This window comes from Montipora capricornis, chromosome 9, assembly GCF_036669925.1.
Source record: "Montipora capricornis isolate CH-2021 chromosome 9, ASM3666992v2, whole genome shotgun sequence".
In the NCBI taxonomy this organism is placed as follows: domain Eukaryota; kingdom Metazoa; phylum Cnidaria; class Anthozoa; order Scleractinia; family Acroporidae; genus Montipora; species Montipora capricornis.
Window position 1 is genome coordinate 12,436,183 of NC_090891.1, and position 17,500 is coordinate 12,453,682.

Consider the following 17,500-nt stretch of genomic DNA (forward strand, 5'->3'; position numbering starts at 1 on the left):
ACGGTAGAGGAAGACGTAGTCGTGGTCGTGGAGGTTCGCAGGAAACAAACCTTGTAGCTGATGGGAGTTACAGCGAAGGACTTACCGAACCGGTTCAGCAAAGTCCCGAGTTTGCATTTACTGTGAAGCAGTTAACTGGCCATGAACGGAAAAGTAGTGATTTGATTACCTTGATAGTCGGAGGTGTAACTGTATCTGATGTCCTTATTGATTCTGGTGCTACTTGTAACGTGGTGGGACAACAGACCTGGGAGATGTTGAAATTGAAAGGAATAACCTGTGAGTCGCACAAGTCTGCCAGAGAGCTTTTTGCTTACGGCGGTACGGAACCGTTACCTACTCTCGGAACTGTTACTGCGGATGTATCGCTGACTGGTAACAACAGTGGTTGTAGAGCAGATTTCGTGGTGGTTAAGGGCGACGGCCGAACGTTACTGGGTCGTGAGACCGCGGAAATTCTCAATCTTTTGTACGTTGGTCCCTTCCAAGCGAACAATGTTGACAGTAGAGGACTTGATAGGGAGAAATACAATGCCTTGTTTACTGGTGTTGGTTTTTTAAAGGGATACGAGCTTAAACTCCATATCGATGAGTCTGTGAAGCCTGTCGCCCAGCCTGTGCGCAGAATACCGTTTGGATTACGTGAGAAGGTGGACAAGAAGCTCGACCAGCTTCTGGAGCTCGACATTATTGAGGAGGTACCAGATGGGCCTTCAGGATGGATCTCACCTTTGGTGGTTGTTCCTAAGGGCGATGGAGACATAAGGGTGTGCGTGGACATGCGGCGTGCAAACGAAGGAATCATCCGTGAAAGACACCCGATTCCAACTGTGGAGGAGCTTTTGCACGATTTGAACGGGCGTACCATGTTCAGCAAGATTGATCTCAAATGGGGTTTTCATCAGATTCTGCTCAGCGAGGACAGTCGGCACATCACTACTTTCGTCACACACCGAGGTCTATATCGTTACAAGCGGCTGATGTTCGGGGTGACGTCGGCACCGGAGAAATACCAGCAAATTGTCAGAGATGTCCTGAGAGGTTGTCCTGGAGTTGCGAACATTGCGGACGATTTAATTATTCATGGAAAGGGTGTAGAGGAACATGACCGGTGTCTTTTTGCTGTGTTGGATAGGTTGAGTGAAGTGGGGTTGACAGTGAACGGAGAGAAGTGCGAGTTTTGATTGTCAAGGCTCACGTTCTTCGGTCACGAAGTGACCAGCGATGGCATTAACCCAAGTGAAGAGAAGGTTGCTGCCATTAGAGATGCACGGCCTCCTAAGGATGCAAGTGAGGTACAATCGTTTATGGGTCTAGTCCAGTATTCGGCAAAGTTCATGCCAGATGTAGCATCCGTAGCCAAGCCCATTCAAGAGTTGACCAGGAAGGGCGTTACCTTCAAGTGGGGAGGCGAGCAGCAGACAGCTTTTCAGGAGCTGAAGCGTCTTATCACTCGGGCCGACACATTGGGTTACTTCAGGGCTGACTGTGGGACAAGAGTCGTTGCAGACGCGTCTCCCGTGGGTTTAGGTGCAGTTCTTGCCCAAGAACAAGGAGGGACATGACATGGAGGGCTGTCTCATTTGCATCTAGAAGCTTGACTGACGTGGAGAGGCGTTACAGTCAGACGGAGAAGGAGGCATTGTCATTGGTTTGGGCCTGTGAGCGATTCAACATGTATCTTTCCGGGAGAAGCTTTGAGCTGGAAACGGATCACAAACCCTTAGAACGAATCTATTCGCGTACGTCAAAGCCTTGTGCGCGAATTGAGAGATGGGTGTTGCGGTTACAAGGGTACGACTTTAAAGTCGTGTACCGGCCTGGGAAGACAAACATTGCTGATGCATTATCTCGTTTGAATGCCATGAAACAATTGGACCGTGGCGAGGAGTACGATTTCGTCAGAGCCGTTGTAGAGAGCTGCGTGCCTGTAGCATTATCACCGAAGGAGATTGAAGAGGCGTCTTACGGTGATGAGGAACTGTGTTTAGTGAAGAACTGTATAAAATCTGGGAACTGGGAACAGTGTACGTTTCCTTCATATGCACACGTCAAAGATGAATTATGCACCTATGGCGAGTTTTTGCTTCGTGGTACAAGGATAGTGGTGCCCAAGGTCTTGCGAGACAAGGTAGTCAGATTGGCACATGAGGGTCATCAGGGGGTGGTGAAGACAAAGTATTGGCTTCGTAGTAAGGTGTGGTGGCCAGGAATGGACAAAGATGTAGAGAATTTGTGCAAGGTTTGCCATGGCTGTCAAGTTACTTCAAGTTGTGGCCCTCCTGATCCGATGTCTCGTGTTTTGCCTCCAAGTGCCCGTTGGCAAGACTGCAGTGCAGATTTATTAGGACCCCTACCTACAGGAGAGAGTATTTTGGTGGTGGTTGATTATTACAGCAGATTTCTGGAAGTTGCTATTTTGAAGTCTACTACAAGCGTCAAGATCATAGAGGCAATCACTCCTATGTTTGCCAGATTTGGTGTACCGTTTTCCCTGAGGACAGATAATGGTCCCCAGTTTGTGTCCGAAGAGTTTGAGTCATTTCTACGAGTACATGGAGTTGAGCATCGCAGGACGACACCACTGTGGCCTCAAGCAAATGGCGAGGTTGAACGCCAGAACCGTTCATTGCTCAAGTCTCTTCAGATTGCTAATTTAGAAGGGAAAAATTGGCGAACTGAGTTGGTCACTTGGCTGACGGCGTACCGATCCACTCCGCAAGCAACCACAGGTGTCACACCCTTCTACCTGATGTTTCGTCGGGAGATGAGGACGAAGTTACCGGAGTTAAGAAGAGAAGCCATAGAAGTGCCGAGAGAAGAAGTTCGAGATCACGATTGGTCGAATAACTTGAAGGGCAAAGCCTATGCCGATGCACGTAGAGGTGCAATGCCTAAGTCCATACGGATCGGCGACACTGTGTTACTGAGGGCGGAAAAATCTAATAAGCTTTCGACTAACTTCCGTCCGAGTCCTTTCAAAGTGGTTCAGAAGACTGGAACAGAGGTTAAAGTCAGGAACGAGGCTGGAGAGGAATTTAAGAGGAATACTGCGTTCGTAAAGAAGTACAATGAGCAAGATAATGTGTCCAGACCAAACGGGAAAGAAAGCTGTTCGCCAGAGGTAGTTGGACAGGGGGAAAGAGTTGTCGCGTCACCGATGACAGGAGTGTCCGGAACCAGCCCAGTGCCTCTTCAGAGTTCGCCAGAAAAAGGAGGAGAAACTGAAATCCAAATGCGGACAGCAAGTCCATTGATAAGTCAACAAACTGTGCGTAGGTCAACGCGAATTGTCAAGAAGCCTGTGCGCTTCGGAGACTTTGTGTTATCGCTAAGGAGTTAAGAGAGTCTTAAAAGATTCAGATACTTTGTTTTTGACACTTAAGGCGTTGAGAGTTTTGTTTTGTCGCAGGAACATTTGAAGCGTGACTGCCATACTGTGTTAATTAATTAGTTTTTCCTTAATTTTTGTCTGTTAAAAAGGAGGGAATGTAGTGTCGTGAGTAATTCTGCACGTGTGGAATGTATCGGAACCAATCGTGTTACATCTATTGTTCGCGCTATTTATATAAAGCAGCGGTAATGTATGCACGGGGTGTGTGAAAACCAAGGGTCGATCTGTGTGTATTAAAGCGAGTGTTTTTGATGAACTGAGTCTCTACACCAATTTTATAGCATGATGGAGTAAAACTAAAGAAATTAGTTAAGAGACCAGTGTAAGTTTTTTTTATGAAAAACTGAAAAGGCGAACGTTCCTTTTGAGAGACATCTGTTTCGACAAATTGTGCAGGAAAGTGAAGAAACCGTTGATCAGTTCGTTTGTAGGCTTCGTCAACGAGCAATCAACTGTGAGTTTGGTGTAAGCGAGAACGACTACATCCGTGATCAGGTTATTGACAAGTATTATTCCAGCAAGCTGCGTCGGAAGTTCCTGGAAAAGGAGGGAGCTCTAACGTTGGATGATTTGTTGAGGGTTGCGAGGTCGCAGGAAGCTGTTGATCGCCAGTTGAAACAGTATGGTACTGACCAAGTGAGTAATCAATTGACTGGCCAAGTGAATGCAGTTGGTGACAAGTCTGATGGAAAATCAAAAATTTCTGATACAAATTGGCTGAGATATCTCTTTTCATCATATTTGAACAAACTTGTGTTGAGTATATGACGTCATCACTTGGCTAATTTGCATAATGTAAAAACTCGAATATCTCTGGAACGAAAAGAGATATTTGAAAAAAGTAAACAGCATTTTTCTTCTCATGCAGACTACTTGTTTATGTTTCAAAATGGCTTAGATAGGAAAGATGCGATTTTCGTCAGAGTACCCCTTTAAGTAGACTAATGAAACGTTTAAGTCTGCCTTCTCATAATAAAGTGGGATCTTTGTCTAATACTTGAATTTAGATTTGTCATTGAGTATTTCAAAACAGGAATCTAAATAAATGTTGCGATCTAAAGTAACAACCCCATTGCCTATATCAGGCTTGAGAATTATAATATTGGAATTGTTCCTAAGAGTTCGTAGGATACGGTGTTTCTTTAGATCGTTGCTTGAAGGATGGTAGGAGGAGATATAGTTTTGAGCCAGGTGAGTGATTTCAGTTTTTTGGTGCGTAGCGGAGTTTTCGTCCATTAGTTTCTTCTTCATGGTGTAGTGGATCTTTTCGAAGGAAGCCAGAATGTCTGTCTTGTTGAGATGAGATGATGAGGTTTGATAGAGAATCCCAGCCCATTCTTTAGAAGTTCAAGTTCATCATCAGTTAGATTAAACATACTTGTTGACAACTCTTCGCGTGATTGTGCTTTTTCAGTTTTTCATAAAAAAACTTACACTAGTCTCTTAACTAATTTCTTCAGTTTTACTCCATCATGCTATAAATAGGATATAACACAAAATTTAATGCCGCATTGCAAAGTATTGGAAGATACATGTTGAAAAAGCCCAGATGCGAAATCAGCGAGGCCGCCTGATTAAACGTATATTCTTCAAAATACGGTAGTTCTTAAAAATCACAAAAATCCCAGATTATCTAAAGAGATTTCAGTGCGGCGGGCGTGCAGAGATCTCGAGATTTTGGTATACCTTGCCGCTGTTTGACGCTCGTGTTGGCATAACAGAAGATTCGGGCATGTCCAGAGGATAAAACAATCTCTCGCCTTCGATAAAGTAGGCAGGGAAAGCCCAAATAACAAATCTCAGACAAGAAAGATTTGAGGTTAAGGATTACAGTATTTAGTTTGTTTTAAAAGCTTACGGGAATTTTACAAAAAACATTCAACATGCATAGCAGATACAGCTAGGTCATGCATGGTCACGTGTGACTTGGTTGAGTCGTGCCGACAGTGTTGGAACCGAATACTGTCAACTTTCCACCATGTTTGGGAAAGTTCTTGTGTTAAACTGGAGTCTCTTTTAAAAAGTATATAGATCATCGAAAATGTTATGACAGCAAAAGCAGAAAGAATGTGAAAAAAACCTGTGTTAGCCCTGTTGCATTTTCTGAAGTTTTGAAATTTCACTGGCTCCAAAAAGGTTGAGTTATTCGATCGGCTGAAAATTATCATCCGTTCTACTTCCGATTTTCTGCATGGATATTCTAAAGCTCCAGTTATTCAAGCGGTTCAAAATTATCGTTTGTACTTCTGTTGATTTTTTGTATGGATATAATAAAGCTTGAATTATTCGAACGGCTCAAAGCTATCGTTCGCACTGCTGGCGATTTTTTTACACGGATACACGAGCCGTACTCACAGGTTGCGAGTTTTTTTTACACGGATAGTCGTAATAATTGTTTTAATTCATCAAAGCACTTGTAAGTCAAGTTGCCAAACTGAAATAGGCATTAGCTTTATTGATACCAAGCGTGTTCAACTGCACGCTAAGCGTGTCGTCGTTGGCACACTAAGCGTGACATCGTGCATGATAAGAAAGACAATGGAATTTGCCGATTGAACTCTTTGAAAACAAGGCAAGTGTGTCTTCTTTTGTTTTGGCTGTTTAATATGCGCATATCTGTGTCTTCAGGACACACAAGTTGTGTTGTGTAAGCGTGATGTGATCGTGCTATCACCTTTAGCATCAAGTCATATGGAGGGTCACATTTAGTTATTAAGCTTAATATATTGTATGTATTGTATGTTGTTAGCTTAATATATTGTATTTTTAGATAAACATTGTAAAGCGCCTTGAGCACAGGATATGTGTGCTATATAAATAAAAATTATTATTATTATTATTATGGCAGTATATACACGTCTGGATGCCGATCCTACTCACTCAGGCTAGGCGTTGACCATGGCTAGCCTAAGTCTTATTTACATACTAAAAATACGTGAAATTGCTAATGTGATATAAAAGGGAGAAAAAAGTCACAAAATCAATAATCTAAATAAATAATACATTATAAAAAACTATATGAGTTCTATAAGTAGGTCGCTGGTGGCTTGTGCGGGAGTTCTAAGCTAACTAAGAACCTGTAATCATACAATATACACACACATTATCTAAACTCGGCAAGAAATCATTCCGCCCTATTCCGGCAGCGCTGATTTAAAATCATCACAACATTTAACATCGGATGGCAGAGAATTGAAGAGGGCTGCAGTGCTATGCTGAAAAGTGTCCGAGGCGTGGGGAATAACCAGATTTATGGTACGTGATGGCCGTAAATTTCTAGCATGTCTTACTTTCTCAAGCTGAAGGTTTCTGGGCCAATCGTGAGAATATGTAGCTTTGTGCGCGGCCTTTAGAACGTGCCATTCTCTACGTTCTTTCATAGGCAACCAGCCTAACTTAAGAATAGAGTCAATATTGTTCACATTGCGTCCAAGAACAAAACTGGCTGCCGCAAACTGGATGCGCTGTAGCCTTTTTAATAGGCAATCATTAATTGGATAGAAAATTATATCATTAAAGTCTAAGTGAGATAAAACCAGACATTCAACTAAATGTTTTCTAAGATGGTAGTTTGTAAAGTTCTTGATTTTCCTCAGTGCAACTAGGACACCATAACAAGATGAGGCGAGATGCTTGACATGATCATCCCACTTCAAGGTGTCAGTAATATGAACCTCAAGTAATTTAATAGAGTGAACACGCTTAAGGGGTTTATCTCCTACAGATAAATGTATAGGACGTTCAGCCAGAGAATGGTCAGACGACATCTGAGGAGTTGAGAACAACATGCACATAGTCTTTGCAGGGTTCAGCGCCAAGTTGGAGTCCTGGGACAAGTTTATAATACTTGCAAGAGTCTCATTCATGTCCGCAGCTCTTGAGTCCAACTCCTTGACATTAGAATGGCTGTGCAGTGGGGTGTCGTCCGCATACTGGACGCTTTCCATTGACGGCGGAGTGACCTCGTGTAGATCTGATACATATAAGTTAAAAATCATCGGTCCCAGGATGGACCCCTGTGGGACGCCATACTGAGACAACTGGTACGAGGACTTCCTATCGTCGATCTGCACGAATTGAGAGCGGCCAGATAAATAGCTCAAGAGCCACTTGAGAAAGGGTTTTGAGAAACCGAGCTTGTAGAACTTCACGATGGTCCAAGGGCAGCTCATCTCAAGTAAAGTGACGATCTTGCTTCCTTTGTCTACAAACCTTGCATCTACTCTGTTAGCTCTTACTTCTGTATTGCACGTGTATACAGGGACATCCCAGTAAGCTGTAACTTGGTTATTCTCGTACACTAGTTTTGGCTGTATTGGGGAGTACCAAGGAGGGGTTGTAACTCTAATTTCATGCCCAGCTCCTCTGCATACGTTTGTGCATCTCTGACCAAGGAACGCCTACCCTTCTTCTCCGCCTTCTCCTCAAACTGCCTTACGAGACCAATGGTTTGGTCTTTGTTTTGGTGAAGCCTCACCGCTGTCTTAATTTTCGAAGCCTTATACTCTGCCTCGACCGACTTCAATCCTCGCCCACCGGCTCTTCTTGAGAGGTATATCAGATCAGTTGATGCTAGGGGTGCTTTCCTCCGTTCTCTGTGATAACCTTCTGCATATCTCTATCGATTCTCTGTAGCTCTGCAATAGGCCATACCTGAGTCCACATAAAGTATGTGAGTATTGGTACAGCGAATTGATTGGTCGCAACTACCTTAAAATAATCTGAAAGAGGGCTAGACCATATTACAGAGAGTCTCTGGAGATATGTTCTTGCTGCATTTTCAAGGACTAGAGTATCTTCTTGCTTAGTGTTTTCCTGTACACCAAGGAATTTGTACTGGAAATCCTCCTCTAAGCTCTTCACCAGCTCGTGTTCTCGTACCAACATTCCAGTCGTCTCTTGGAGTACTCCACGTTTCACATGTGCAACAGCACATTTCTTCTCATTCCAATGTAGCCCGATATCTTCCATGGCCCCTTTAACATCTCTCAACACTCTTTCCAACTTTCCTTCTGATGCAGCGTAAACCTTCAGATCGTCAACATACAACAGTAAGAGTAAGCGGGGGAAGCCACAATTTTCATGCAGAGAATAAATAGTTAAGTTAGCATGTTACATGTTGTCCAGCTTACTTGCATTTATTTCCCAAACAGAGATCAGACAAGTTCAAGGCAGGAACCACATTCAGGCATCACTAAATACAACCATGACACAATTGGTAAGATCTCTCATCTTATTGTTGCTAGCCTGAGCCAGAATCATGAATGTGGTTAACTCTTTACTTTTCAGCTGGATGCTTCCAGTAGACAGAGCTTTTTTTGCCTACTTATGTCCACTTATGAGCCTTACCCTGGCTCCAATGTCAGAGAAATTTAACAAGCAAAAAGTGACAACCATAACATCTGCAATGGAAGACATGAATGTAGCGTTTTGAGGTTCTGTCCTAATGCCCGGTTCTTAAAAAGTACAAATTGCATTTCATGAACTTATGAATTATGTTGCACTTTTCAATGTTACAACAATAATGACCATCTCTCTTTCTGCAAAATACCGCTACCAAAATTAAACTAGAAGGCTTCAAAGAGTAGTTCATAATAGTTGCACAATGTAACATCTCTCAAAAGGAACATTAAAACAAAGACTAAGCATTACACTTCATTTCAACTAAAATATAAAGATTTAGCCAAGCCTAAAAGCGGAGCTCCCTAATTATTTATTCTTACTGCCTGTAGGGTTAGTGAAAATAAAAGGTTTTCGAATTGTCCACGTTTTGGTGTTTTCGGTTACTGCTTCATTAATTAAATCATTTCTTTGCTTTCTTCAATAGAAAAATTCATTGCCTAACTAGTGAATTCCACGGTAAATTTCACGCAAAAAACTGACAATGCATGAATCACAAAGCAATATCGTTTTTTCAAGTGAAATTTACTTTGGAATTCACCAGTTTGGCAATGAATATTTCTTGAATCGCATGATTTTTAAAAGAAAACAAGCACACCCACAGCGAGCGAATGGAAAAGGACAAAAGCCATTTCAAAGCGGTCAGTGTAAAACGCAGACTGCAGAACTGAGGTTATAATGAAACTGTTGAAAAAGCCCAAACCCGTTAGAAATGCTAACCTTAGGCCTAATTAGGCATAAAACAATATTTAGGCCTAACTGTTAGCATTTCTTAAGGGTTTGGACTTTTTCAACAGTTACATTATAACCTCAGTCTGCATTTTACCCCTAGTCTGCAGTCTGCATTTTACACTGACCGATTTCAAAGTCAACTGTCAATAGCCAGCGAATAGGAATCATGCTAAAATTAGAAACTGTCACAAAACTTTGTCAGTTCAAGGTCAAAAAAGAGCTTTACTGATTTACTTTATTCCACTTTATCTCTGAGAACGAGATCATCCACATTTTGATGTATTTCATTGAAACTCGCCAGCTTGGCTTGGAACAAGAATCAGCAAAATACGGCAATGCAACCAAGAAAGGACAATGAAATTTCAAACAAGATCCGCTCCAACAAATTACCTTTAGGTGCTTTAAACAAACTTCTGAAAACACAAGCTTGTAATGTTTCTTCCTAATTTTACGAGAACTCATTGCGATTACATGTTTACAACATAACAGCACAACTTTCTTATCACTGTCGAGGCAGATCGAAAAAAAGTTGGGAAAACGGATTTAAAAAGCACATGTTCGCTTGCATTTTAGAGCAAAACAAACAAACAAACAAACAAATCAACCATTTCTTTTAGTCCAAAAGAGTACAGACAATTATTTAATTCCAGTTGAGAATAAAATTCGAGTTTCATTCCTGAACAAAGGAAAAACTGTGAGGAGAGGGTGAGGAACGAAGGAGTTGTGGTGAGACAAACTACAAAGGGAAGGCATGTAACTCCTCCGTTCCTGACTGGCGACGATATTCCAATCAAACATCGACTTAAGGTAAGTCTCGTTTAATTTAAGAATTCTACCTTGTCACCAGTCCTAGTCACTGCAGAGCTACATGAGACTTAAAAAAGCTGATCACACGAGGTAGCTGCAGGCAATTAAAAAGTACAGAGGGAGATAAACCCGAAATATATAGTAGTTTAATATCACAGTAAGTACAACCTAACAATTAAATGATCTACCAACGAAAACTGCAACCCAATGTTGCATGACAGCGTGATGATAGCGATCAACAATACACTGAATTAAATATAAGAGAAAATTTTCACTATTCGGAAATGTTTTGGAAATGGCTTAGAATACTGGCTCCAAAGTTTTTTCAATTGGTTTATGGTAATGCTTGGCAAAGGTTGGGGCATTGCTCCAACCTCCTACTTTGAGGATTTCTGTGAGAGTGAAGCCAGTCTGGGCACAGTACGAAGAAGAGGCTGGTCCTAGCGCTGCACTTTTGGCCCATTTCCCTACAGTCGAGTTGGTGACTGGCTTGTGCAGCTTGGCATAGCTGATAAGCACCTGGTATTGTATGTTGCTCGGATTGGTTTTGTATGCGCTATGTACTGCTTTGTGTGGGACACTATGCAAATTGACTCCAATCAGCCACAAAATTAGTTGGGACAGTTGCCAACAGAGCACACTGGCAACGACACATTCATTGTTTGCAAAGAAAACTTGTCCAAAAAGTACTTTTCCGGGATACCCCTCCCTTCCCCACCAAAAACACAACGTTGCCCGGGGGGGTGTAGGGGAGGGGGCCATTTTCACACCGAGCTTGAAATCGACCCTAAAGGATAAGTGTCTCAACAATTTTGAAGCCGATTGTCTGTATGAAAAATGCTTATTATTGAGAGAAAGGACATCGTACTAAATAATTTCAAGACGATTTGTGCAGTGTTTTGGATTTGACATACCTTGAAATAAAATGAGACTTTCGGAACATTGCATGACGTTTAGCATTCCCTTTTGACATTCACCATGCATCATTTCATTTCAACTTGTTACAAGGGGTATGACCCATGAAGGAAATATAAATAGGAAAGACAGTTTATAACTCCTGAGGCAAAAAAGGAACAGCGAACAGTTCGACAAAATTAGTTGAAACAGTTGCCAACAGAGCACTCTGGCAACGACACATTCATTATTTGCAAGAAAACTTGTCCAAAAAGTACTTTTCTGGGATACTCCTCCCATTTTCCCTGGAAGTTCTTGCATAAGGGTGGTATCCAGCTTCGTGAGGGTCTGACATCGCTGGACAATTAATAAACAGAGGGGCATAGTTGTCTTCTTAGTGAGGGATTTGAGGTCTAACTGTGTTGGAGGTCCCAAGGGTCTGAGGTGTTGAAGGACTACACCGACGTCCCAGATGGAGCTATATCTTGGCAAGTTCAAAATCCAAGCCACTAGTGGGTGTGTTCCAAAGGTTGTTAGGGAGAATTAGGACAGAAGACAGTGCTGATCGGGTAGTGTTTATTGCACTGTAGCCTAAACCAGAGGTGAACAAAGTCGCCAGGAAGTCAATGGCATTCTCCACACTCGCATCCATTTGATTGATTCCCTTTGACTGGCAGAACTGTTCCTACCGTTTTAGGTAGACATCATACTGTTTAGTAGTTCTGGTATGCCAGGAAGCCAATATGATGTCCTTGGCCTTTGTAGAGTTGCCTTGACCAATTAGGGTTTGCCTGATAAGAGACAAATCAAGAGGGAGACTTGCTTGTGTAGTGGGTGAGTCACATCGGGTCGGCTTGGGAGGTGGAGGAGAAATTTGTTTGCCCAAAGGTGTACAGTCTGGCAAATTGCCATTTTCATCGACAGAGGGAACCATGTTTGCGTTGGCCAAATGGGCAGCATGCATGCCCCCGTCGCTTTGTTGTCCCTTATTTTCTTTTAAACAGCTGGAATCAGGCTGAAAGGAGGAAAAGGCACAGTTGTTTAGATCGCATGTTTAAAACATCTGAATGACATGTTCCCATATGGTTTACAACAGCTACAGCAGTAGTATTGTTTATTATCAATCAGATGTGTGTATTGCTAAGGGAGTGACACAAAAAACTGTAACCCAAGAAAAACCGCTAAAAATTCAAGATAACTGATGTGATTCCAGCCTCGTGTGCGGCCCATAGTTCCCTAGCTGTTCATAGAGGTGTCTGTAGTGAGCGTGTGATAAGACATTATGGGAATCGATCACGTTATTCGCCCACCATTCAAGTTCCTCGACAGCCTGGGTCAAGAGCATGAGTTTCTTATCAAAATTCCACTGATTCACGCATAAGGCAGTTAATTTGGTGCTTTCAAGGGATCGATAGTACAAGGATCCATAGCAAACCACAGGAAAGGACGACAGTATCTTCCCAATTATGCGTGCTAAGTCCCTGATAGTGTGGGAGGGGTCAGTAAGCAAGATGTTACAGGCTGTTTGCAGCCCGGTAGCTTTTTCTGGGGTCAACCTCGTTGTCATCTCAACATAGTTCAGTATGAAATCTAAAAATTCGAGCCATTGCGAAGGGATGAAGGTAGATTTGTCACAGTGCACGACAAACCCCAAGGAATCAACCACTTGGACCGAATCAATAACATTGTCCACACACTCTTGGTATGTTTTCCCCTGTAAGTACACGTCATCAAAATATGCACTTCACACATGGCTTCTTAAGTGAAGGGTAGAAAGGGCAGGTTTCAGAAGTGTAGCAAATTTTCTAGGAGAACAGGAAAGGCCATTAGGCAAGCAAGTGAACTGGCTATGCCCAGTGGGCTCGATGACACGTTTGGACAATAGTTTTGCTATTTCCAAATCTATTACCTGTCCATCAAAATCTGATCTGACCGATTGGGGGAGGTAGTGTTGACAAGGGGGGCTATCAAATTCTATAGGCCACTTCGGAAGATACCATAATACTCTTTGTTTGTCCCCCGAAATTTTGCATAAGCATTGTTTTTGTTTTCTCTTGGGACCATTGTAAGTCCCAAGAGAAACTGAAAACAATGCTTATGCAAAATTTGGGGGGACAAACAAAGAGTATTCTGGTATTTTCTGAAGTGCCCTATTGCCATGCTAGAAACAGTAGATAGAATCCCTTGATCAGATGTCAGCCGATTCCAGGCTTCTGAGGAATGCGAAACACATCTGGCCTGAAAATTGTCACAATGAGCCAGGAGATAACCACGAAGGGAAAAAGCAATGAAGCTGGTAAAATTACTCACCGACAAGTTGATTCTCTCAAGGGAGCGCATTATTTCTTCCCTATGGGCCTGTCGTTCTTCTGATAGGGTAATTTCTTCCGACTATTTGGTTGCGTACCCTTCCCCAAGAAAGGTCGTCTTGCATTGGAACCACCTTTATTGTGTCTTTCCCTTTTTGTGGCGGATATCCACGCCTGTGGCCCTTAGAGAATCCGACCATGTTTCCAGAGCGATGGGTTTCTTTCACATTGTGCACTTGTTTGGCGAGATCCTCCCCGAAGACAAACTTTGCAGAGGACTTTGTCTCCGAGTAGGAGAGGGCATGGTACTCAGGCTTTAGGGCGGGTTTCATATTTGTTCTGGCCGCAAAATAGATAACTCACTTGCAGCATGCCCTAACAAGGCGACGGTATCGATGCTGCTCGTATGCAGTACTTTTTTGGTAGGGCCGCTTAAACCCGTAGTTCGGAGCAAGTTATCCGCATTCGTTAAGGTTGCATACATTGCCTTCTGGAAGGCCTGCTGCAAATTGGTGAGCCGAAGGTCAGCTTTCTTTCTTAAGGAGTTTAATGATTGTCAAATTTATGAGTTGACATGAGTCACTGTTATATTGACGCAGTTTTTTGGGTGGTCGTATTTGGTGAAAAGGTGTGACATTTTCAAGCTTCTTGCCCCAACGTTTGTGGGCCATTTCAGCCATCTGTTTGTTGATAGTGGAACCTTTTTTGTCCTCTTCCCGGAAGGTGGCCGTTCACTCCTTTTAAGATTTCATTGTGGTCTTTGGCCCCTTTATGGTTGTGGCTTTTGTGTGTGCTCCCCCCCATATACGCCATGGAGCGAATTCTGGACTTCTTCCTCTGAGGTGGTAACACTTATCATGTCAGAGTCCTTGCGGGATTTCATGCAAGGGCCGTCAACATCTTCATCTGAAGAGAAGCTTTTGCTGCATTGTCGCTTGCGTCCAGACATGTGAGACAGTTCCCCGAGCTTTGCAAGAACCTTCCCCAGTAGGGATACATTGGCATAATTGCCCCAAAAAGGTTGACATCCTGTTCATGTTGGCGTGAGCTGGTCCACTGCCTTCTCAAGGTTGTTTGTGGTGCCTGTCGGGTCGGTTGTTGCACCCGGTCGGCTCTCAATAGAAGGTGCACTCGTTGACTATTCCATTGTGCTTGTCATCATAGAGTAATCTGAATGTGAAGAATGGTTAGCAAATATATAATAACGCAAAAAGGAGGGTTCCGCAAAGCTTACCTCTTGTTATCTGCAGTATAGAAGATAAACATTGGAAAAGCCGGTGGAGTGGCTAAAAAACCATCTGGATCGACTACAAAGCACTCATGCAAATGAGTAGCTAGCATGTGCATGCTTCTCGTGCGGCTCCACAGTGACTAGGACTGGTGACGAGGTAGAATTGAGCATTTCTGGGAAATGGAAGAGCAAACATCCACATACAAGTATACTTTAAGATATATTTTTTGCTTGCTGACATGAAAACCAAGACTTCCTGCTGGTCTTGTATTTTAGGGATGGTAGTAGTTGATGGTGCTGGGAACCTTGCTGGAGGAACATCTACTAATGGTCGAAACCACAAGATTCCAGGGTAAAGTGCTGTATTAAAGTAATGAGAAAATCAATTTTACGCATTTTCCAATTTAGGGGAAATCAAAAAAATAATAAACAAGTCCTTTTGTCACCCACAAATGGCCTTTAGCTCTGAACAAGTCTGTAGGCTTGACTCCTGCAAAGGAAATCTCAGATTTTTAAAAAATATCCCTATTAACCATCCTAAAAAATCATTTTTTCAGTGCTACCTTAGTTTTTCATTTTCTTTTTTTTGTGGCCCATGATAGGAGACTTAAACAGTTTGTGCTTGTAAAATATCAAAACATTCCTCCAAGATAACGTGATCAAAAGATGTAAAAAGTTTCAAATTTCATTGTGCGTGCCACAGTGGCTTGTTGCCTTATTGGTTACTTGATGGAACTAACTACAAACGATTTAACAATGCCGGGAGTTCTTTTCAATGTCGCCTGTTTTAACAGATCAAGAAATGGAACTTTCTTGTAGTAAGAGGCAATTGTGTTGTCGTCCTCTAAACAAAACAAGACCACAGGCTCTGAGGAATCTTATCCAGCTTTTCTGTCACAAGATCATTATTATATTACACTTTTTTTCGTGAGTAAAACAGAGTTTTCTCTAAAACGAAGGCACATTTGTACTTTCTCGAATAAAGGTAGACTTTTATCTCAAGCAAAGTGGCACTGTCCTTACTCATGGATATGAAAGTTATCGTGATTGTTTGAAATTGGCGGGCTGCATTTGCCTTTATTCACTAGTCAGTGTGATATAACAGAAACAGGGGGCTCTCATGTGCGACTAGATACCCAAAATAATGCATGAATGTGCAGGTGATCCTTTTTGCTGGAATTCAATCCTGTAAAAGAAGTCAGTACTATTTCTACATTAGGCATAAGATTACTCTTCACCACATCCTTTATAAAGAGATTTACCATGTGTTCAAAGTGCCAAGCACAAGTGAATGGTCTTTTTGAATAAAGTCTGATTTTTGTTGCCCGGTCATATTTTTAATCTCATCATCAGTTAGCTCTTTTTTCTCTACAAGTCTACCAAGGATTTTCAAAAGATGTGACCACATTGTTTTTGATGCAGAAAACGAAGAGAACCATGAGGGATTACCTAATTGCCTAATGATAGCAAATAAGTCCGTTTTGCACTTTTCAAAACATGGCGGTGATCCTCTCAAGTTTCTCGATACTGTAAACCCTTCTTCGTGAAGAGGTGTTAATTTACTTACACAATCATCTGATTTTAGGTCTCACTTTGTTGGTTTTTTTTTTTTTTTTTGTATTTTATTGATTTTTTCTATAAAATATAATACTTTACACACACAAAGAACAGCAAACAGAACAAAAACAACCACAAAATACATACATATATAACTAACTGCAGACAGTACTGTTTCGGCCTTCTGGGCCTCATCAGTGAGGTGCTGATGTCTAGGATGGTGGTTAAGCTTATAAAATCACCCCAAATGTCCCACACATGTGGTACATCTAAGCCATGCCAGAGTGCTTAAACTAGCGAGCTAGTGAGCATGTGCAATTGCTAGCGGCAATGACTCATCCTTGTAGAGTGCTCAATTTGGACATGAAAGCAAAAGCTTTGTAATGCCAAAGAGCTATATCTAACTGCAGACAGTACTGTTTCGGCCTTCTGGGCTTTATCAGTGCAGTGCTGATGTCTAGGATGGGTGTTAAAAGGTCTGGATAGTAGCAGGCATATCAATATCTTTAGAAACAACACAACACTTTTGAAATTTAAAAACATGTTTCAGTTTAAATTACAAAGTACAGAGTTGAATATTTAGTGTGAACCAAAATGCTAATTAACTATAAGAACAAAAGGAAACATAACAATGTAAAAGCAGCCAAGATTGCTGCCTAATTTTGTGCTCTACAAATTTATTGCAATTAAGGTTATATTCTCTCGTATTTTTTCTATTATTGGACCAAAAAGGAGACCTCCTATGGCTAATGATGCTATCGATCCAACTGATTCGACTTTTGAAGATCACTGGGATAAATTAGAAATCAAACTTAACAACTGGGTTACATCATCACTCCCCGGCCTCGTTACGAGCATTATGCAATCTCATGTCGTTAAAATCATCAACGACTATATCTCATCGACTGAGTTTCAAAGATCCCTGGCTGATAGTATCAACTTCGATGCCGGCAGTCTGGAAACTCAACTTGGCTCATCGGAAAAAAAGTTAAACAAACTAATAAATTCAAATCGAGCAAAGATAGCCAAACTGGATGAAGAGTTAACCAAACTTAAAAATAATCTAACGCTGAAAGACAAAGCCATAGCAGGTCTTGAAGATGACAATTATAGATTATCGCAAGAAGTAGACGACCTGGAGCAATACACAAGACGTACCAATGTTCGCATCTATGG

At 41.9% G+C, this 17,500-nt stretch overlaps 1 protein-coding gene across 2 annotated transcripts in view; it reads left to right on the forward strand.

Moving 5' to 3' along the window:
- Positions 1-17,500, forward strand: part of LOC138016939 (N(4)-(Beta-N-acetylglucosaminyl)-L-asparaginase-like) — a 232,764-nt gene that overhangs the window by 166,735 nt on the left and 48,529 nt on the right. For both annotated transcript variants that reach the window (XM_068864124.1, XM_068864123.1), the window contains exons 8-9: positions 8,548-8,612; positions 15,044-15,119. In XM_068864124.1, coding sequence (XP_068720225.1) covers positions 8,548-8,612; positions 15,044-15,119 — 141 coding nt within the window. The remainder of the gene's footprint in view (positions 1-8,547; positions 8,613-15,043; positions 15,120-17,500) is intronic.